The 24,373-nt window shown below is 40.5% G+C and overlaps 1 protein-coding gene across 2 annotated transcripts in view; it reads left to right on the forward strand.

Annotated features, from left to right (window-relative positions):
• SHISAL1 (shisa like 1) overlaps positions 1-24,373 on the forward strand; it is a gene marked incomplete at its 3' end in the record, with an annotated part of 59,120 nt that overhangs the window by 18,787 nt on the left and 15,960 nt on the right. The window contains exon 3 of one of the 2 annotated variants that reach the window (XM_081331380.1): positions 7,922-8,227. In XM_081331380.1, coding sequence (XP_081187506.1) covers positions 7,922-8,227 — 306 coding nt within the window. Of the gene's footprint in view, positions 1-7,921; positions 8,232-24,373 lie in introns of those variants that run through there. The other variant, XM_081331379.1, reaches the window with a different exon arrangement.

Here is a 24,373-nt window from a genome sequence, read left to right on the forward strand (position 1 = left end):
CAATCACAATCAGTATAAGAATGGATTTCTTTTTCCGTAAGTGCTCAACTTCGATCTGCAAGTTCCAGTATGTCATATTTTTTCCCAATTGTTTTTCCTCAACCCTACCATTCCCTAGGATAGCAAAATCAATGAACCAGATTTTCTTCTTTTCAATACCTGTTCTATCTGGCGTGTTATGAACAAGAGGCCTGTGTGTTTGGATCTGTAAATCCCATAAGACCTTAACTCACTTAGTTTCCCAAACCTTCTCAACTTGATGGTCCTAGTAGTTTTTACTACATTCTGATCCAAACCTCTGGCAAAGTTTCTGATGAATAATTCTGGCAACTCACTCAGGATGCTGCTCATAGTTTGTGAAATTTTGCTGCAACGACGGATCAAATATATTGTTTCACCCTTTCTACCACAAAGGCTATATTTGCTGTTGTTTGTTATATTTTGTTATTATGGTTCGTCAAGCAGTCAGCCAGATATTTATACTGGATTTTATCCACCAACAAGTCCTTCTGAAGGAAATGTGTTAGGCAGATGGTGTTTGATGGTGTTAAAGATACCACAGGATGTAAGCTGTTCCAAGTAAAGCAGCCTTTTGCAATTGACTGGTACTTATTTTCTCAATGTCGATGATGTTTAAGTAGTGCTCCAGATGTTTTGGGATTACATCCAAGGCATCCATTATTATTGGTACTATCCTTGCTTTGTTTTGCAAAGATAGTACTAATAGTGATAGGCATCTTGGGTGCAAATCTATGATGATGAATGATGATGATGATGATGATAGAGGAGGAGGAGGAAGAGGAAGAGGAAGAAGAAGAAGAAGAAGAAGAAGAAGAAGAAGAAGAAGAAGAAGAAGAAGAAGAAGAAGAAGAAGAAGAAGAAGAAGAAGAAGAAGAAGAAGATGATGATGATGATGATGATGATAGCTGCCAGTTCTTTAGCTGGTGTTAGTCTTCATGTGAATCAGGTTCTTCCCCAGAACTTACGATGTTATAATGTTTAAGTGTAGTATATGTGCAGATTCCAGCAGTGTAGTGCTTTCACACAGCTTCAGATTTTTAGTTGTTTCGGAAAATAGATTGATACACATGCGCACGCGCGCGCACACACACACACACACACACACACACACACCTCTTCTTTGTGAGTCAAGCTATTCTCCAAAGCAGATGATAGCAGGACAAGAAGCAATGAATGGAAATTAATCAAGGAGAGATCCAACCTACAAATAAGGAGAAATTTCCTGACAGTGAGAACAATCAACCAGTGGAATAGCTTGCCTTCAGAAGTTGTGGGTGCCGTATCACTAGAGATTTTTAAGAAGAGGTTGGACAGCCATTTGTCCGAGATAATATAGGGTCTCCTGCTTGAGCAGGGGGTTAGACTAGAAGACCTCCAAGGTCCCTTCCAACTCTGTTATTTTTTTTCCTGGTCTTTTGTAATTGACAGATGGAAATTTTGTCAATGCACAGATTTTCTAAGTGTCATCCAAGTTTTTCAGTTTGGCACCCGAAAATGTGCTGATAACGATTGGGTTCACCATGACTTGTTTATGCCATAATCTTTCAGTTCCAGTTTTTAGATCTTGATGGTATGTCCTCTTGTCTAAATCTTTGTGTCCTATTCTACTATTTTCTGGTATTGTATTATCAACCTTTTATTTAGTGTGTTTGTGTATTTCCTATTACCAATACACACCTTTTTTTCCTTAAGGAAATCTGGCTTACTTTTTTTTCTGATTGTTCAGCTCCAGTGGGCTGGGCTAGACTGGACTGGGTTTGAGTTTTCTTCTTCCATCTATGAGTGACATGTTGGCCTTATAAAGTAGGTCAGATCCTTCAGCCATATCCTCCATTAATGTTATTCCTTGCTCGATGGTCTCCTTGCTCCATCTTTTAATTCGTTTTTGTTCTTGTGTATCCTCGAGAACGTTTGTTCTCGCCCTAAAGCCTTCCTGATTATCCCAAAATATAGAGAAAGCCACTTAACTATTTGGGCAAGATTCCCAAAAGCTGCTTTAGTAATATGCAGCATGATGTGTAAATTTCATAGTAATGCTGTTCTTCCACACCTTTTAAAGATACAGTTCTTAGATCTGCCAGCACGCCATTTTGCTTCAGATTGCATTGCTGGCATCCTGCCATAAAAGGGGGAAGGGAGGGATGAGGGGGAATAAGGGAACACCAGGAGGGGGATGACAGGAACCAGAGATGCCAATCAAAGACAAGGACATGAGTGTGAGAACGGAATGCAATCACCCACCAAAGAAGCACCAAACTATAGAACTGTTACCAAAACACCTAATTTGAATACTATTGGACACTGACCAGATGACCAAGGGGGGAGGGCCTGGGAGGTTACCGGGTTTTACGCAGGAATACTCAGATCTGGCTTTGCTTATACTGTAATCACTTGTCTTTACCAAAAGCGTACCTCTTCTCTACAAATGGAGTCAAGTGTCTTTTTTTCCCTAAACGCCCAAGCTAGAACAAGGCTGACATTAAGCCAGATCATCAATAACACTCCACCTGGAGACTCACATCTACCATGAGGAACCTGCATGGAATGTCCATCCATGAGAGTGAGCAGGAGGAAATAGAGAACTGGGAAGAAGCTGCCTCAAAACCCAGGAGCAGGGAAGACTACCCTGGGTTGGAAGAGGGAGGCAGAGGTCCCAGGGGACCAGCCAAAACCCCGGTCATGCATAGGCATCAGGAAGATGGAAGAATGGGTACAGAAGCCCTCCGGGGTGACTTTTTCCTGGAGAATCTGAGGAAGCCAACCACAGGCCCCACTCTTAGAGTGCAGAACAATAGGAAGGTGCGGGGCAATGGGAGGTGAACCCGACCTTCATGATGTCATTTTTGAGCAAGCCATTGACTTCCTGAGGGATGCTTTTGACTGGCTCTGGACCTGTGAAGGCCAAGAATGGCCGGCACTACCACCAGCCCAGCTGGCTGATATAGCAAACGCAGCAGTCGCATGCTTCTGGCTCCAGCACAACAGTCAAGATTGGCCTAGTGGTGCAGACATTTTCCCCAGCCTGGGCAGCCCTCTCGTGGAAGAGAGAACATAGACCTCCAGCCCTAGGGGTGAAATTCAACAGCGACCCAAAACATCTGGCGTTCATCCTAACCCAGTTGTGGACCTACATGGAGGAGTATGGGGCCAACCTGCCAACCCACCTAAAGTGAAGATTGTCATCATGGCATTAGAAGGCGAGACAGCAGATATTTTTGATTTACACTGAAACCACGAAGGAACACGTGAAACTACAGAGAGCAATACTGAAAAAAAAATCCATACTGCCCAGTTGTACAAAAAACTCTCTAAGTAAGAGTTCCAGAAGGAAAAGATTGACTATCTGGGCTATGACTTTTCCCATGAGGGGGTTGAAATGGACTCTAAGGAGATGCGAACCATGCTAGAATAGGGGACCCCAGGCACCTGAAAACAGTTACAAAACTTTCTGGGGTTTGCGAATTTTTATCAACAATTCATCCCTTCATTTGCCGAAATAGCACTACCTATCACTAACCTTCTAAGGACTAAGAGGCAGGGGAAACCCAAGCCAAGCCAAGCCCTGAAATGGACAATGGAATGCCAAACAATGTTAGAAAAACTTAGGTGCCTATTCACAGCCAAGCCATTGCTGAAGCACCCAGACCCAAACACCCCATTTGTCATTCAAGCCAACACTAGCAATATGCCAGTCAGAGCGTCCTACTCCAGAAAAATCAGTAGAGGTTTCTACAGCCATGCACCTATACCCAATGGTGGAATTCAAGTACCTGAACAACCGGTTCTCTTATTCAATGCAGGGCTGGGCCTTCGAGGCCTAGAACAGACTTCCAGAAGTGGCATCCATGCACTTCTGGTGGTCTGTTCTAGCCCTGGGAGGCCTCCAAGGCCTAGAACAAACTTCTGGAAGTGGCATCCATGCACTTCCAGCAGGCCGTTCTAGGCTTGAGAGGCTTCCTCCAGGCTTCCAAGGCATAGACTGGACTTCTGGAAGCCAGCCGGTTCTCCAAATGCAGCAAAATTTAGATACCGGTTTTGCCAAACTGGTGTGAACCAGCTGAATCCCACCACTGCATATATCTCTACAAAACCAGTAACTGTGCAAATAGATTTGCCAAAAACCCTTTGATGCATCCACCCAGTCTTCCACTGCAGCTTGTTGAAGCCAGCAAGCATGAGACAAGAATTATTAAGCTAAATAGTTTCAGAAAGATTGATATGTGTCTGCAAATGTTCTTGCTGTAATGAAAGTTAAAGTTGTTTAACTTCTTGGTTGTCTGTGCTGGCGACACTAAAGAAGTGGTTTGCTATTGGTTTCTTTCAGATTTTTTTCTAAACTTCCCTCTATTCCAGTGTTTCTGAACCTGGGCAAACTTCAGTTGTATGAATAGAGTCATGGTGGCACAGATCTTAGAATGCAACATTGCAGGCTAATTCTGCTGACTGCTGGCTGCCAGCAATTCGGCAGTTCGAGTCTCACCAGCTCAAGGTTGACTCAGCCTTCCATCTTTCCGAAGTTGGTAAAATGAGGACCCAGATTTTGAGGGGCAATATGCTGACTCTATAAACCACTGAGAGAGGACTGTAAAGCACTATGAAGCAGTATATAAGTCCAAGTGCTGTTGGTATTTCAATTCCCAATTCATTAGCCAGCATAAAGTTCACAAATCTTAAAGTTGCCGAGGTTGAAAAACTCTAGCCTAGCCTATCTCACTGGGATTGCCTGCTTGTCTCAAGGATAAGCAGCAGTTGCAGATGGGACAAAAGCAGTAATACTTAATTTCAAATACTGAAATTAAGAGAAGTATAGCGTAGGCATCTCCCTTTTTAGCTTTGCCATACCCTCTTCTTTTAAGACATTTTAATTTGTTTTTTTTTAAATATACATAAGTTGTATATGTCGTGTACATAGATAAGTTTAAAGTCAGTACAGGAACACTGGTAAAAAGAATATCCTAACAAACTTTAGAAGTCAAAAGATTGACTATTACAGTAATAGCAAGTGGGACAGAGCTAGATATGATATTCCACAGTTATGGCCCTTTACAAAAAGAGCCTTGGTGGAGCAGTGGGCTAATGCCTCCTTAAGTAACACCAGCTGCCTGCAATTAGTGCAGGTTCGAGTCCCACCAGGCTCAAGGTTGACTCAGCCTTCCATCCTTCCGAGGTAGGTAAAATGAGGACCCAGATTGTTGGGGGCAATTAAGCTGACTTTGTAATAATGCCGCTTGGGGCCCCCCGAAAACCCTAATAAGCAGGTATATACATAGAATGAAGGCTATTGCTAAGCACATTGTGCTTTAGATTGTAAGCCGCCCTGAGTCTTCGGAGAAGGGCGGGATATAAATGGGAATAAAAAAAAATCTTGAAGGGTGGAAACAGGATGGAAATATAAGCTTGTGAACAAAGAAAGGTGGGTCTTGGTTGAGTGCCTGCCTGAGAAACTTAATTTCTTAAGGGGGAAGGGAGAGATCCAATAATACCGAGGATGTACTATAACAACAGTGGAAAAGAAGGGAAGTAAAGATAGAAGAAGAAGAAGAATATGGAAGTCAACTTGTCATTTCTAAAATGCTTTATGGCTGTAAGTAAAATACGAAGAAATTAGCTTCAGTAACATAAAATGTCAGTTAAAAGGCAGAACATAAAAGCGTCAGTAACATAAAATGTAACAGAATATATCAGAAAAAATATACCAGGATAAAATCTCTCCTCCAAATAGTAAACAAGATTCCTTAATCTAGATCACTTCAGGTTTCTTAAAGTGCTGATTATCTGCTGAGACCCACATTAAGATCCATGGGACCTTTTTCATTGTTTTAGTTTGATTTTGCACCCAACCAGCAGATACTGCAAATTCATATGGAGAATGCCATTCATCAGTCTGAATACCGCATCTTTGTTGCATTGATGTTTCTTCTGTTTGACCACAAACTTGGTAGACTTGGAACCTTTCTGATTCTCTTCCTCTTCTCTAACTCAGCTTGATAAAAGAGTTAACTGTAGTTCAATTGGAAAATGTTTTCCTTGGCTGCATTGTACCTAGGCAGTATAAAACTTTTACAGCAAGCCCTTCCACAGTGGAAGTGAAAAGATCCCTGTAAATAGAAATGCATTTGACTTTAAAACTGAATAAATGATAGGCAACTTTTGAAAAGAAAATCGATCCTATCTGAAAGAGGAAATCGCTTAAAAGCTCCATTTAAAGTAAACTATTTGATCCGAGAGGTTTTTTTGCTTCTACATTTCTCTGTTCATTGAACTAATAATACTATGTATGTAAAAAATGCTTTCAATCCCACCTTTTGCATCAACTCTTATCTGATTGTAAATGACTTTCTAGACAGCATATACAGAAGAAATGTAGGACAGAAATGAAGTAGGCTGTGAATCTAATTAGTAGCATAATGTAATACATTTTACAAAGCATTGCTAGAAGCAGAACTCTGGATCAAAAAGGCACATATTGGAATGCAAAAATAGGGAGCTACTTGGCAGACCTCTGTTTTTCATAGGCCAAACTCTGCAATTGGCAAAATCATATTGAGTAATTTTTACTCAGGCTGAACTGTCACAGCTTGAAGGTCTCAAAACAAAAAAATAAAGGGAGGAAGTTTCCTTTCGTGTTTTGTAGCTTCTTTAGTCTTTTCCCCAGCAAATTATTATTTTTAATGGATGGCGTTGTTGAAACATAGGATTCCTGAACTGCACTCTTTAGGCTGTGTGATGCAAAATAAGTTCTCTGATCAAGATTATTTGCCTTTTCAAAGAAGCCATGGGACAGAAAAAAACTTCCAGACTTCATCTACACCAATGTTTTTCAACCTCAGCATCTTTAAGAAGTATGAACTTCAACTTCCAAAATTCCTCATGTTGGCTGCAGAATTGTGGGAGTTGCAGTCCACACATCTTAAATTTGCTGACATTGAGAAACACTGGTTTAGACCATCCCATTTAAAAGGTTTCCAGGTGTCATAGAGTCCAGATTTCCCCTGACCTGGCCATAGCAGTGAGTTAGTCTATCCATTCAAGATTTTGCAGGTGTGTGTGTTGGTTTCCCTTGCTGATGGGCATCAAGATGTACCGCCTGTCATAGGCAGATGTCCCATCGTCTTGTTGAAGCTAGGCAAGGTGTGTACAATGTTACAGGAGGCTGCAAAATAGTCTGAGCACACTGGTTTCACTTTGGGGAAGAAGAGAAGCAGAAGCAGAGATAGAAACATGGCGTCAAGTTTCCAACGGCATTGACACATGGAATATAACAGGGGTGCCAAACTCGCTGCATCACGTGACGTGTTGCAATGTATCATGACGTTTTTTTTTTGCATTGCCAGAACTGTGGTGGGCATGGCCTCTGCATGATGCAACAGGCCCGCAGGCCGGGAATTTGACACCCCTGGAATATAATAACTATATACAGGTAGTCCTCAACGTACGACCACAATTAAACCCAAAATTTTTGTGGCTAACTGAGACACTTGTTAAGCAAGTCTTGCCCCATTTCTTGCCACAGTTGCTAAGTGAATCACTGCAATTGTTAAATTAGTAGCATGGTTGTTAAGTGAATCTGGCTTTCCCATTGATGTTGCTTGTCAGAAGGTCGCAAAAAGGGGCTCACATCCTGGGACACTGCAACCATCGTAAATAGGAGTCAGTTGCCAAGTGGTTGAATTTTGATCATGTGACCATGGGGATGCTACAACGGACGTAAGTGTGGGGAAAAAAAGTTCATAAGTCAATTTTTTCCAGTGCCATTGTAACTTCGAATGGTCACTAAGTGAACTGTTGTAAGTCGAGGACTACCTGTAGTTCATAGCTTTAAGTGCCTAATTAGAGAAGCAGAAAGCAAAGCGCGTTAACAGTCCCTTTCTAACACCAGCTTTCTCTTCTCTTTCTACAGCAATTACAGTGCATTGTTAGGAGTTTGGGTCTATGGGTTTTTCGTTGTAGTCTTGCTGGTTCTGGACCTTTTATATTACTCCTCCATGAACTACGACATTTGCAAAGTTTACATGGCAAGATGGGGAATCCAGGGGAAATGGATGAAACCAGAAACAAGCCGGTGGATTAAACCAACTCAGGACTCAAGGCAAGTAGAGACTCAGACTCATTCTCAGCCTGTCACTCAACCATCCCAGGCTGTCCACACCTTAAAAGGAGAAGCTTTAACTCCACCACTGATGTCTTTCCCGAGCTCAACTGCCTGGTAAGTTTGTCAAGGCTTCTTCTCTTTTTTTTCCATATCCTAATCTTTTATATGGCAGAAACTAGATAGTTCTTATCAGATGGTTTCAGAGCAATGTGATCGTCTTTAAATAATTCTGGTGTCTCTCCGGAACTGAAGCCTCCAGAAATAACCATGCCCATTTGGTACCTGTTTCCTTAGTACTAGAACAGGGGTAGGCAACCTCGGCTCTTTTATGATTCATGGACTTCAACTCCCAGAATTCCTGAGTCAGCTATGCTGACTCAGGAATTCTGGGAGTTGAAGTCCATGAGTCATAAAAGAGCCGAGGTTGCCTACCCCTGTGGTAGAAGATAAGCTCCATATTTGGATGGAGCAAGCACAGGGCATATCAGGATGGCAAGGCAGGCTGGGAAACCAAACAACGTTCCAGAAGAAAGTGGTAGCTAATAGTTTCCTGCATCTGCCAGGAAAAAACAACAAAGCAGGTTTTTAACAAAGAACTGGTAGACTTGACTAGAAGAAATGTAGGAATTTAAAGCTACCTGGCTTCAAGCATCTTAAGAGAATAAATAGAGTCGCATTTCTGCTCTCCAGGGCACCCCCAAGGTCCGTCATTGTTCTAAGGACAAACGGCCAGAGACAGTTTCAGGAGACCCCACCCACCCACCCAAATCTCAGCAGGAGGGAAGCTAGTTGATCACTAAAGGCAAGCAAGCAGCATGGCCCAAACGAAAAGTGTGCAGAGATCCAAGGTCAGGAATCAAGGTCATTGGGGGATCCATATCTTACTCCAGCGTGGTTCTGCCCATAAGGGGTAAATGTCCTGCTGCCTCTGGAGCCTCCATCCAACATGAGCTGTTGCTTTTCAAGCGTGGTTTGGTCAGAAGATGAATGCAAGGCCAAGGGGCTTGCCCTGCAATGGGCAGGCCTCAGGCAGAAGAATCCCAGGTAGCCACATGAGAGTAATGCCAGCAGCCATTACTCGAGTTCTTCTTCAGGCTCTGCACATCCATCAAGTTGGACAACATTCACACACACCCTCCTCAAATCCCATGGTTTGGGGGGGGAAATTCTCTGCATTTCAAAATTCATCCAGTAGTCAGCATTAATGAAGCTGAGGGCATCAGAGCCATCTATCCTAGGTGGCCTTTGGGATTAAAATGGGGGCGGGGTGGAGTGTAAAAAACAAAATCAAACTAGTAGGCATAACTGTGTAATTGGAACTCTGCCCCAAGAGCCATGGATTTAACTCAGGAGCTTAAACTGGAAGAGCCATAAACTGGCCCTGGAGATCTAGAATTAAACCTCTGTTCCTTCAGTTTAAAGGGAGACACAACTTCCATAGAACATTCATGGCCTTCATCTTGACAGTGATGATGATACATTTTAAAAGAATATAGAAAACAGTAGACATACAAGAAAATGTGGATCCCTGCTTTGGTTCCTTTTTTTTAAAAAAGGACAACTCTTGATCACTGCATGAAGAAGGGATCAATCCATGGGCTGGAGTTTGAGGTGTCTTCAGGGATGTCCGAAGAGTAGGGTTCAGAAAAGTAAGATGGCAGCCACGATGCCCATAAAAACTGGCTGGAGCTTCTGTCACAACATCACAATGACTTTCTGCACACCCCTGTAGGCCTGAATTTTCCTGTCGCAACAAAAAAGGGAGATGGAAGACATCTGGGTTTGAGGAGAATTGAGTGAGAGAAGACAAAAGGAATCAAATTTGGGGTCTTCTCAGTTTTGTAAGGTTCTAATTACTCTTATACATACCGTAGCAGCATTTATCAGTTGGAAAGGCAGATTCTCAGATGTAAATGAAAATAAAAGCCAAAAACATTCATTGTTTTACAAATGAAATATTTTGTGGCATCTTGCATAGCTACAATGCAGTTTTTCACCTCTTTCATCCTTGCCTGAAGAGAACAATGAAAGAATATAGAAGGAGAACAAAGAACAAATATAGAGCTTTGTTTGAAGAGACAAATAGGTTTAGTTTTGAGTTCTAATCAAGATGACTGTGGGCAGCAGCTGAAAAGGTCTTTTGGCAGCCTTACAGAAGTCATTTTGCCACTGCTTGCTTTGGTTTTTAACCTAACAATTTGGGATTTTCTTGTGGTCTCCCATCCCTCAAGGATTAGCTTTTGGCAGAGAGCCAAGTCAGCTAGATGCTGATAAGTAGCTGGGACTTCAGAAATTAATAAGATTACAAAAGAAGGGGAACATGTCTGATGTTCTGTTTTCAAAGAAAAAATCATATTTTTGGCACTGAGTGGAAGGTCACAAGTATGCAAATATTTTCTTTGGACCAGTTAGAGGAAGCAGAAAGGGCAGTTGAACTGTACACTAACAATCTAGATAATAGTTTTTAGCTCTGTATTTTGCATTTGATTGGAATACATGATTAAGTGTATTGAAATGACAAACAGACAGAAAATTTGAATTCTAGTTACTTAATCTATTGCATATGTATCCATCCCAAAGAAACACCATGGTAGGCAGCAAAGGTATGCTAAGTAATTCAATCTCCCTTGCAAGTGTGTATATTTGATTTTGTAGAAAAGTGTTCAGGGCTCGCAGTATGAAGGTGGGAGAAGATAAAATATATCCACACACACTAAAGGGCAGGTTTAATCTAGCCCTTACAGTATCTGTTTGAATAGCAGTAAGGCAGTAAGTCTCTACCCAAAACTTTTGCAAAACAGCCACACGGAGCACCCTAAGGGCCAGATTTTTCCAGTCATTCTCCTCAGATACAAAATGGAAAGAGCCTTGCATGACTATTAGCTGGTGCTCCAAGCCTTTTTTTTAAAGCTGTATCATGAATTCTGCAGGGCCATTACTGATCAGAAGCGCAGTGATAAAGATGGCATGATTAGTTTCCTAAAAATTACAATGACGAAGCGTTTTCCCCAGAGAAAGGAGAACGTGGCCTCTATAAAGTTACTGAAGGAAACAATTTACCAATGAGCTCTATCCAGTGTTCATTAATAATTAATCCACGTGCCAAGTGAATAACCTCTAATTGAAGAAAGCTTGTTGACATGGGTAGCCAACCATCCATTCCCCAGGTTAAAAAGGACCCATAAATTCTAAGTGCCCGTTGTGGTAATGTAGAAAAGGGAGCACCTTCAGGCCTTCAAGCAGCCTATGTAGTCCTTGTGATGGGAGAAGTCATAAACAAAAAAAGTGTGATGTCTTTTAGCTAAACAAGCTCTGCTCCCTGCAATTTAATGGCCTAGATTCTTGCAGGAAAAAAAAGTCAGATATTTTGTGCGTAGTGTCAAGTTACGAATGGCACTTGTTTTGAAATTTCCCAAGCTTCCTTTTAAATAGAGGACTGATAATATTTAGGTGAGTGTGCTAGACGTATTTCTTTTGCTAGAGAATTGTATTAAGAAATAGCTGCTACAGCACAGTTATTTCTGTTTCTCTTCAAACTTCCACCTTCCATTTCCTTCCAGCCTGCATTTGCACATTTCTACGTATGCACACTTATTGTATTTCAGTATATGCCTTACATATATACTGGTAGGTGCATCAGTCCGTGTACCTTGTTCATTAAAAATATCCTCACAGTTAATACCACTACACTTTGGGTTGATTTTTTTGCTACATGTGATATACTCAGGACTATAATGGGGCGACAATATTTTCCTTCTTTTTTTCTTAATTACTCTTAATTCTTTAGAACTTCTTGACCTTATTATTTATCATTGTTATGTGGAGGTCTTAGCTGATTTTCCCAGCCTTATTTTAAAATTACTTTTTCATTGCTACTCTCTCATTTTCTCCCCAAGGTCCTTTCCTACTGAATGGGCCCAGCCAAGGGACAAAATGTTTTTGTTACCAGTATCTCTGCCAAAGGAGATGAGTGGATCCTCAAAATGTTTACTTCTATCTTTGTAATCGGGCTGGTTTATTTCTGCAACTTTCCTTGGAAAATAGGAAATGTATTAACAGCTCATTAATGCCTAATGACTGTGTTTCTCATTGTGCTGAAGGTTGGTTTGCAAAAAGTGAGAGGGTACAGTTTCTTCCCCAGGGGAGTCAAAAGTAGTTTGCAGGTGGGAAAAGAATGACAGTGATTAGGAGGCAGATTGTGGAAAAAAGACGAAAAACCAAGATAGAGTTGTGAAGGGAAGGAGACTGGTCACGGGGATAAGGGCAGAAGGAGCTGGTAGGAATAGATGAGGAAACCAGATGAGATAATGAAACACCAGTCAGTAGACAATCCTCTTCCTCTTCTTCCTATTTCCTCTCTTCTTTTTCTTCTCTTCTTCCATGTTCATAAGTTCTGGGTCGTTCATTAATGCCTCTTCATAAATTTGTGTGTGTGTGTGTGTGTGTTTGTGTACGTGCGCAATGGCAGCCTCAAGTATATGTTTTTGTGTTCATTTTTATGACCACACACACTATCAATATCCATCCTTGGTTTCATACCGGTAGTCCCTGACTTACCGCCACAATGGAGGCCAAAATCTCTGTTGCTAAGTGAGACATTTGTTAAGTGAGTCTTCCCCATTTTACAACCTTCCTTGTCACGGTTGTCAAGTGAATCACTGCAGTTGTTAAGTTAGTAACACGGTGGTTAAGTGAATCTGGTTTCCCCATTGACTTTGCTTGTAAGACAGTTACAAAAGGCGATCACATGACCCCGGGACACAGCAACCGTTATAAATGTGAGTCAGCTGTCAAGCGTTTGAATTATGATCACGTGGCCATGAGGATGCCCCAAGGGTCATAAGTGTGAAAAACTGTCATAAGTCATTTTTCTCAGTGCCACTGTAACTTTGAAGGTCACTAAGTGAACTGATGTAATTCGAGGACTACCTGTACAGCTCTTCACGTATGAGGGACCATCTGGCCATAGTGTATTATTTCTAATAAAATTGTTCATGCATTGAAGCTAAGTATTGGAAAAGATCTTCAAGATAACAGAAGGAATAAGCCATAAATGAAGTCTATATTGGAACCCAGTGGGATTTTACCTGGGGTTAGGGTTACAGTTAGGCTAAGAAGACAGCAGCAAATGGTATTTTTATCTGGTGTGCAGTTCTTTCTAAATGAAGGAGAAGATCTGTTTCCCCTCACAATGCTTGTGAGGTAGATTCGGCTAAGTGACCAGTGAGCTTCTGTGACAAAAGTTAGACTAGAATCTTCCAGCTTTTTTCAACATTAGCTATCACATCACACTCGATATTTCTGTATGATTGCCATCCAAAATATGAGTTACACAGTAGATAGCGGAACCTAACCCAGTGTGACTCAACCTCAGCAATTTTAACAGTGTCAGACCTGGTTAACAGTTGAAGGTCAAGACAAAGTTCTTCCATTCTTCCAAGAAAACTACCTGTGTGTATCCATGAAATCACCACAAGTTGAGCTGAACTCAACTAAGAAGATGTTACCTTTTCCCCATTCACACAGGGATCTGCTCTGATGAGCTGTTGAAATTAATAGTTATGTGAATCCCCTAGAGAAAAAAAATCTGGAGGAGGTTGACCAATGAAATCAAGCAGAGAGTCACCTGGATGAAGAGGACTTATATTTGCATGAGAATAGGAAGCATACATAAGCCGTTAGAAAAGCCAAGATGGCAGATCAAGAGGGCAATCATAACACACACACAAAAAGGCTTTAATCACCTGGTTCTGGATGCCATCTTGACTGTTTTGACTCTTATATACACTCCCTATAAGAGTGTCTAAGCAGGGAAATAAAGGAAGAGGAGGCTGAGTTTCGGTGTGAAGCTTTCTTCAAATTAGAAGGTTTTACAGCAGAAGCTTTACAAGAGTGGAGGAGTTTTGCCTCGTTAGAAAGAAGCAACAGAAACTGTGGGTCTTACAGACTTCACATTGACTGTTGTCCACTCCAAATCACCCAGGAGAAAAAAGTGGCATTGGAAAGTGCATCCTGTGTTGGTATTTGATATAGGTTTCCATCCTCAATTACTGCGTAATTAATCCTCAATTACTGCGTAAAACCTTTTGGTTTTTGATAAAAGTGAACCATAACCTCCTTTCACGTTCTCTTTTTCAGGCTTACAAAGATGGGGAACGGGGTAGTTATATTTGCATACATGGAGTTAAAAGAATAATAATTATGTCAAAAATGTATATATTTAATTAGAATTCTTGAGTGCAATCAGTGCCTGCTCTCTGACTGAGTTGCCTTCCTTTCATTGTTTTCTCATGAATGCTGTGATAGCTTCCAGAGGTCAGTCCCAAAAATATAGAATACAGAATAACAGAGTTGGAAGGGACCTTAGAGGTCTTCTAGTCCAAACCCCTGCTGAGGCAAGGAAAATGATATCATTTCAGACAAATGGTGGTCCAATCTCTTCTTAAAAACTTCCAGTGTTGGAGAATTCACAGCTTCTGGAGGCAGGTTGTTCCACTGATTAATTGTTCTAACTGTCAGGAAATTTCTCCTTAGTTCTAGGTTGCTTCTCTCCTTGATTAGTTTCCATCCATTGCCTCTTGTCCTGCTTTCAGGTGCTTTGGAGACTAGGTTGACTTCCTCTTCTTTGTGGCAGCCCCTGAGATATTGGAATGTTGCTATCATGTCACCCATAGTCCTTCTTTTCCTTAAACTAGACGTACTCAATTCCTGCAACCGTTCTTTATACATTTTAGCTTCCAGTCCCCTAATCATCTTTGTTGCTCTTCTGTGCACTGTTTCCAGAGTCTCAACATCTTTCTTATAATATGGTGACTAGAACTGGATGCAGTATTCCAAGAGTAGTTTTACCAAGGCATTGTGAAGTTAAAATGAAAGTTGGTTGTAATCCATCTCAGACCATCATCTGATTGCATTTCTTGCAATCAGCCCTGAATCAATGTCTGAGGTCATTTTTAGGGTTACAAGAACGCACCATATAGGGACTCACAGGATTGGTGGAAGAATCCAGCTGGATTTGAGGAGTGGAAATTCTCCAGGGTATCTCCAAGCTTAGGAAAAGCCTCCGGAGGCTGCAATTACTTGGGTTGGGGCTATGCAGGAAGAAAAAGCGCCCTATGCTGAAAGCTCTGTGTATGGCCCCGGTGCTGTTATCAAACCATAGACAGTAACCTTTCTGATGGAGGGAAAGTTTCCTGTGTGATGTCTAGACCATGGGTCCCCAACTTCCAGTCCATGGACTGACATTGGGCCGCAGCATGCCAGAAACCAGGCCGCACAAACAAATGAAACTCCATCCGAGGGATCCAGGAAGCATGTGAAACCAAGCTCCCTCTGATCCACAGATAAACCTCTCTCCATGGAATCAGTCCATGGTGCCCAAAAGGTGGGGGGGGGGGCGCTGGTCTAGACTACCTTATTCATTATTTGCAGCAAAATGTGTTTTACTTCCATTCTGTACTGATGATGCTCACCAATTAATCTTTCCAAGTATGTATGAGAAATTCTGTTTTATGATATAGAAATGGTAGCAGAGGATAATTACGTAGCCATACAAATCAAATAAAGTGTACAGTGTACAGTCACCATGGGCCTTGCTGCTTAACAGTTTCAACTGTCGCAGGAAACTCTCCTCAGAACATAAAGGAACATAACCATAGATGCAAACTAAACACTACCATCTACTGACTGAATAATTCTGGAGTTGTTGCAATACAAAATCATTCCAACATGTATTCCAACAGTGTGCTTGGGCTGGGGCTGGACAATCTGCTTTGTGGGTAAACCTTGACTTTAAAAACTGAAGCTAGAAGCTTTTGATATCCCCTTCTCATCTTGATGTGAAATATTTTAACTCCAGAAGAATGTAAGGATATTTGCCAACAATGTATTCAGAACATTCTCTTACAATTGTCTGTTATTATAAAATGGGTTTAAAAGAGGAGATGGAAGAGGATACAACTGAGAGTCAGGCTGTTTGGGATATAGATTTTAAAATGACAGGCTATATGGACAAAGATGTTACAAAGATGTGGCTGAAGTTTTAATAGCTAAAAGAGACACACAAATAATGTCAGAAGAGTGACTTGGATGTGTGGCTTTCAACTCAGAAGAGAGACTTGGAGAACTTTCTTATCTTGGACTTACCAAGTAGATGTGTTGTATTATGAAGAAAATCCTAATAAATCATATAGAGAAAATGAAAAGAAATAAACTTTTGGGACACTACTTAAAAGGAGTTTTAAAAGCAAAAAGAAGGAACATAAAGTTGGTTTATTCAATCAAAATTAAAATATATGTTTTTTTCTAGTAGCTTTTAAAGAAAATTTCTTGACTAGAATTGAATGACAAGCCTTTAAAGATTTGTTTATAGATAGGGGATGGGAAGAAGATATGTTTTGTTCCATTTTTAGAGAAAGTGATAAGATATGGTGTTACAATTGAAGGAAAGTGTTAAATTTGCTAAGGAGTTTATGCAAGGAAATGAAGAGAAAATGATAAAAAATTAACTTGTGGAACACTATTTGAAGAGATTAAAGATCAAGATTTTTAATATGTTGTTTCTGGTAGCTATAAAATGGATTATTTTTTTATTAAGTTTCAGTGATGTATTTTTATATACCGGTATATAAATCATGGGAAGAAGAGGTATTTTTCTCATAAAGAAATAAATTGATTTGTTTTAATATAGATGGATGGATGGATGGATAGATAGATAGATAGATAGATAGATAGATAGATAGATAGATAGATAGATAGATAGATGATAGATAGATAGATAGATAGATAGATAGATAGATAGATAGATACTGTAGATAGATAGATAGATAGATACTGTAGATAGATAGATAGATAGATAGATAGATAGATAGATAGATAGATAGATAGATAGATAGATAGATAGATAGATAGATAGATAGATAGATAGATACTGTAGATAGATAGATAGATAGACAGACAGACAGACAGACAGACAGACAGACAGACAGACAGATATGGATTGAAGATCTTTATTTGAAATGTTAGAGAACGTAATAAATTACTGAAAGTGCTGTAGTTATTTTGATCAAAGTGGAAACCATTTCTTTATACATCTTTTTTCCTTATATTTTTCCTCCCCCCCACTTTTTTCTATTTGCATGATTTATTTTTATATTTATATTTATAATTTGTGTTAATTTTGTAGCTTTATATTTTTAAGCTTTAATAGGAATTACTATATTTTAAGAAAATGTGGTTGCTGTATTGAACGTTATTTCAACTTAATACTGTAATACTAGTCTGATTTTACACAGTCAAAAAAGGTTTCTTTGGTGATGCCAAAACCAGAATATTTACAGTAAAATACTACATGTCCATGCAGTTTTCCATTTTACGCTTTTCTATCCAGGAAAATAGCACTTATATACCGCTTCACAGTGCTTTACAGCCCACTCTAAGCGGTTTACAGAGTCAGCATATTGCCCTGAACAATTGGAGTCCTCATTTTACCATCCTCAGAAGGATGGAAGGCTGAGTCAACCTTGAATCAGCTGAGTAAGATAACTAAATCAAAGAAAATCTATATAGGTTTACTTTTCAGCTTCTGGAATTACCTTGGAACTTCTAGCCTAAGGTTTTTCTTCTATATCTGTGGTCATCTCTGGAGTGAGGGCTAGCGTTTGATTTAACTCTGTGTTAAGGTTAGGATTAGGGTCAAGAAGTGTGTATGAGGCAAAGTTATTATGTTATTAACTTTATGTTTGTGTTTTGTTTTTAATTTGCTTTCTGAAGCATTAAACGAGGAACATATGTTAGGATCAGGTGAGCATAACCCACACAGATTATATACTTCCAGTTATATCTGTGGTGGGACCCTCATCTCCTCTGATTTCCTTCCCCAGTTGCCCTCCTTTTTTGTACAAGAAAAGTTTGTGTATGTGTATTTCCTGTGTGTGTGTGTGTGTGTGTGTGTGTATGTATGGGTGTGTTTGTATGTACAGTATATGCATATGCATATGTGTGTATGTATATTTGTACACGCACACGCACATACATACATATTCCTTCTATTCATCCTTTCTCTACTAATTTTGGTCAAAAGAGGCATCACAAATTCTAATACTGCTAAGCTTGTAAGCCGCCCTGAGTCTTCGGAGAAGGGCGGGATATAAATGGAATTAAAATAAAAAAATAAAAATAATAAATAAATAATACCTTTTAAAACAAAATTTGGGCAAATATTTCTATTTATTTCCTCTTTCCCGCTGAAGCAGTATCATGCACATCAGTAGAAGCCCATTTTATCCCAGATTATCACATTCTATACAACAAGAAAGGATTCTAGCTTTTTTTTCTTGTATTATGACAAGCTTTGGCCTCACTGAGTCGTTCCACTGTATGCTTTCAGCTCCATGATGTCATACTGATTTCAGTGATAAAAACTGAAGTCTGCATTGTTCTTCCATAAAAAAAAAACGGTGCGTGCTACACTCTACAATACTGTCTTCATTTTTTGCCTGCATCAGTGGATGCCTCCATTGGTTGGTCAGAACAATCAATATTGTAGCCCGGCCCATGGAAAACCCTCTCCCATATTTGTTGTGATTCAGGGTCAGCCTGTGGGTTCGGCAGTTGGGTCGGACGACTCAGAGGAGGAGGAGGGGGTGTTGAAGAGCTTGCTGAGGGGATTGGACAGCTTGATGAGAGCCCCCAGCAAGGCCCCTCTCATCTGGTCACGATGCAGACCCAGCTGTGTGAGCCTGACAGCGTGGATGAAGATGACCCACAGCTGGCCCTGTTCAAGGACGCCCGACGCAGGAGGCAGTCAGTCAGGAGTAAACAGAGGAAGGCAATGGGGCACCTCGGAAGGAGGCACAGAGAGGCCACACCCTGAACTGTATTTAAGGGGAATGTGTGGGAGGGCTGGTTTGCTGAAGGCAACCACTTGGATTGTTCCTGCTTCTTAGCTCATGTTTTATGGTTGGTGTCTTGTCTTGCTCTGTTTTATGTGAATAAATTTGGCAGGCGTAATTCCAGCCTCTTGCCGTTTGTAAAGGGGTTGTCCCTGCCTTTTCTGCAGGGCCGGTAGCAGGCTGGTACAGAACAATATTTTTAATGTGCATTGTGGTAGACAATGCACATTAAATAAAAGGGAAAGGGCTTCAGTCATATGGTTGTGGTCACCATTTGGGCTGTTTTAACCATTCCCGCCCCCCCTTGTGCATCTCCTCTGATATTTTGGAACTGAAACAGGCTGAAGAAGCAGCAAATGGACCAGCTGTGGCACAAGAACAGTTAAGAAAGATGTAGAAGGACTTCTAAGAAAGAATTTCAGGTGTTACATGCTCAGAATGTCATGTTTGAAGCTCAAAACCATTGTTTTTCAATTTGGTGCTGGTGCTTCCTACCTACCTGGAAATGTTCCAATCATTCTACAAAGTTCAAAACAGCCATTCCAGGCTTCTGAAGTGGTAGACTTGACAGCAGAACCCAGGGACTCTGTACTCTGTAACAAAATAAGGGCAGAACATTTTGAGCTTAAAATCTTTTGCACACTCCTTAAAACAGCTTACTTCTTGTGGATATGATTTATACCACAACAGACCAAAAACTGGGACAGGACTTCAATTGCATGGTGGTGGTCACCACCTTGCCTTTTCTGTAATAAAGATGCAAATACTCCTGACCCAGAAGCTATACATTGGGACCTACTAGGATTACACTATTTAAGCCTACTCTAATGAAATCTGTAAAGGTAAATCCAGTCAGCTGTTAGTTTGCAAATGGCTTTTAATTACCATATAGAACATCGGCCTGTAATTTTAATATTAAATGGCTTTAAAGATACACGAGGCCATTTATCAAATTTCTATAAAGTGATTGAGATCTGGAGGGGAGCTGGTTCTGATCCCCATATTCATTTTGTGCACTTCGGCAACTGGAACCAGCCAGTATTGAATGGAGATAGTGAGGTTTGCCCTCGCTAATGAAGACATGGGTTATAAAGCCTTTTCAACAGCTGATTCTGTGAAGTAAGGAAAGAACATCATTTTGTTGTTGTTGTTGAAACAAAGTTCTTCTTTAGCACCCCTGGCACAGAACAGAGCTGTGCCTGCTTCAAAAATGATTTGGAAGAAGCATTTGGATCTCCCCTGAAGGCCATCTCTGCCCTTTAAGCTTCTTTCTTCTAATCAGAAGAAAGCCACCAATGCTTGAGGAGCTGTTTTAAAGATTGCTTAAAGCAGCAGGGTCTCTTATTCAGGTTTGGTAGAAAGTTGGAAAAAGTGGGGCTGCTGTAATTAGGAATAGAGGCACACTGTGTCCCTGCAGGTAGACGGTCCAGGGGGCTCCTAATCACACGCACACACACCCTTAATCAACCGCAACCCAATACAAAATGTTCTGGAAATCCATATTTCAATCAAGATATTACCAGTTTTTGAATAAACAAATTATACTCTCAATATTAAAGGCTTTGTTGTTGTTGTTTGTTGCGAAGTTATGTCCGACCCATCGCAACCCTATGGACAACATTCCTCCAGGCCTTCCTGTCCTCTACCATCTTCTGGAGTCCATTTAAGCTCACACCTACTGCTTCAGTGACTCCATCCAGCCACCTCATTCTCTGTCGTCCCCTTCTTCTCTTGCCCTCAACCTTTGCCAGCATTAGGCTCTTCTCCAGTGAGTCCTTCCTTCTCATTAGGTGGCCAAAGTATTTTGAGTTTCAACTTCAGGATCTGGCCTTCTAAAGAGTAGTCAGGGTTGATCTCCTCTAGGACTGACCAGTTTGATCGCTTTGCAGTCTAAGGGACTCGCAGAAGTCTTCTCCAGCACCAGAGTTCAAAGGCTTCAATTCTTTGGCGCTCAGCCTTTCTTATGGTCCAGGTTTCACTGCCATACATTGCAACTGGGAAGACCATAGCCTTGACTATACACACTTTTGTTGACAGGGTGATGTCTCTGCTTTTTAGTGTGCTGTCTAGATTTGCCATGGCTTTCCTCCCAAGGAGCAAGCGTCTTTTAATTTCTTGGCTACAGTCCCCATCTGCAGTGATCTTGGAGCCCAGGAAAATAAAATCTGTCACTACCTCCATTTCTTCCCCATCTATTTGCCAGGAATTGAGAGGGCCAGATGCCATGATCTTGTCTTAAAGGCTACTGATGCTTTAACTACAGTATCTTCATCAGCAACCCTCTCTTATGGCACAACATTGTTTCTGATTCTTATTTGCTCTAGCTCCTCTCCGCAGTAATAAAATGTCCTATGCAAATTTTAGAAACAGTTTCTTCTTTCCAGACAAGGATTCAGTGCCCAATATACTGTAGCAATCCTCTTTTTCCAAATCCATATAAGAGCATTGAAACTGTAAAAGGATTTTAAGCCAGCACCCCAAAGATTTCAAAACATGCCTAAACAAAATCCATGTTTTAATGAGCTTTGCAGACCCTTAGAAAATGTAAAATGTGTGCATTCTCTCAATATCGTCTTCCAAAAGGAAGAAGACATTGCTTTTGAAATTGCTCTGAATATTTTTCTTTTTTTGAGCTTTTTTTTAGTTTTAGTTTTAGCTTGGTTGTGCCTCAACCTGGAAAACATTGGCTAATTTCCATGACAATAACTTTGGGAGAATTCATAGAACAAACAATAATAGAGTTGGAGGGGACCTTGAAGGTCTTCTAATTCAACTCCCAGACCCTATAACATTTCGGACAAATGGTTTTCCAACCTCTTTTTGAGAGCCTCCAGTGATGGAGCACCCACAACTTCTGAAGGCAAGTTATTCCATTGGTTGATTGCTCTCACCGTTAGAAATTTTCCCCTTAGTTCTAGGTTGCTTCTCTCCTTGGTTAGTTTCCATCCATTGTTTCTTGTCTTGCCTTCTGATGCTTTGGAGAATAGGTTGACTCCCTCTTCTTTGTGGAAGCCCCTGAGATATTGAAGCACTGCTATCATGTCTCCCCTAGGTCTTCTTTTCATTAGGCTCACTAGACATATCAATACTTGTAACCATTCTTCGTATGGTTTAGCCTCTAGCCCCCTAATCATTCTTGTTACACTTCTCTGCATTTTTTCCAGTTGACCAGAACTGGATGCAGTATTCATGAAAAATTTTGCTGGTCCTCAAAATGCTTGGGAGAATCATGTATGATTTATTCCCACCACCACCACCCCACTTACTTTTAGAGTCTCAGTTTATCCCAGCACAATGGCAAAAAATTATGTACTATAGCCAGTGCTTTTTTTGTAAAAGAAAAAGGTGCCGGAACTCACACATGTCATACAACCCGCCTTGCCTACCCTACAAGGTTCCATCCAAAAAAGGTGCCGGAACTCCGTTCTGAGCGTTCTATGAGAAAAAAAGTCCTGGCTATAGCTACCCAGAGTTCATTTTAAAAAATAAGCTACTATTTTATATTTATTTTTATCCACAGAAAATGAGACTTGGAATAAAGCAGCCCCCTTCCCCTCAGGATGTTTCATTGGATGTTCAGGATGGGCTGCATTTAGAGAACATAACTCAAGATACCTTTTGAGTTCCGGCCATAGGGAAACACTAGAAATTAAACATAAGCCCTTTTTTCAATCCTGAACCACAATAATAGGTTGCTGACTGCGACCTACCATCCAATTTACAAAAAAATCTTTTGTCAGGAAATGACTTTTTAATTTAAAAAATATATTCATATCCCTCATAGGAAACACTCTTACTCAAAATATCCCCAGTTCCCTTGACCATTTTTCCATGGATTAGATGAAAATAATAGGCAGCATGAATTTTCATCTATCTACTAGGTACATTTAAAGAATGGGGAGTGGGGGTTATAGGTTTGAAGTCTGTCTATTTTGCAATCTTTTTGTCAAGTTTAGACAAAAATCTCTTAGAACACATCTGAAGTGGCCATTTTGCCCAGCCCTACAAAGGTCTTGACTATATGTAATGCCAGTAGCTTTACTTGCCCTATAATTATTTTAGTGGTCACTGCCTGCAATTGATGTATATTCCCCTTTCCACATAGATCTGAGTAAACAAGCAGAACAAAATTACATAATAGCTCCAAATACTTGGTACCTCTGGTTGGCTGGTTGGTTGGTTGGTTGATTGATTGATTGATTGATTGATTGATTGATTGATTGATTGAAAATATATATAGGCCACTTGCTGTCCAGAGGATATCATATACAGGTAGTCTTTGACTTGCAACATTTCACTTAGTGACCATTTGAAGTTACAACAGCACTGAACAAAGTGACTTATGACCATTTTTCACAGTTATGACCATTCAGCATCCCCATGGACACATGATTTACATTCGGATGCTTAACAGCTGACTCACATTTATGACAGTTGCAATGTCCCGGGGTCATGTGATCACCTTTTGCAACCTTCTGACAAGCAAAATCAATGGGAAAACCAGATTCACTTAACAACTATGTGACTAATTTAACACCTCTGCAGTAATTCACTTAACAAATGTGGCAAGAAAAATTGTAAAAAGGGACAAAACTCATTTCTCAAATTTCTGACTTACAGTAGCAACAGAAATGTTGGGCTCAGTTGTGGTCGTAAGTTGAGGGCTACCTCTACAATATTCACATTTTACTTCCTATTTCTATGTGTGTTGTGTATGTATTCACTTTTGAGAGCAAGCAACAAAATTTCATTTTTAATGTGTGTCAGTGTGTCTACAGTAATGACAATAAAGATTATTTATGTGTGTGTGTGTCTGTCTGTCTGTCTGTCTATTCCAGACTAAATATTTTGTAAGCCTAAGTTTGTTTTTGAATATATGAAATTACCTTTGAGATTCTTTTGGCCTAGGCCTGTTTACATTTATTGCAATGAAGATGAAAAGCATATCTAAATGTAATTGAATTTCTGTGAATGCGGGTTTTAGATTCACAGTGGAAACTCAGTTGAAGCAGGAAGTCCTTTGCAATTCATGTTTGCAAATAGTTTTCATCTTTCATTTCATCTGCAAACACTGCTCTTCTCCAAAAACAAAGGTGTCTGGAATTACTAGGATGTTTAACGTTGGAGCAGGCCATTGTATTTATTTGCAGGGAAAATATCTATAATCAAAATATTATTCTAGCTGGGGACTCTGGCATGTATCATATGTTCCTGGTTGCTTGGTACTAAAGTTTTACAGAGGAAGAAGGAACAATAGGTAAAGGTAAAGGTAAAGGTTCCCCCGCACATGTGTGCTAGTCGTTTCCGACTCTAGGGGCCGGTGCTCATCTCCGTTTCAAAGCCAAAGAGCCAGCGCTTGTCCGAGGAC

This window comes from Vipera berus (assembly GCF_964194415.1).
Source record: "Vipera berus genome assembly, chromosome: 6".
NCBI classification, from domain to species: Eukaryota; Metazoa; Chordata; class Lepidosauria; order Squamata; family Viperidae; genus Vipera; species Vipera berus.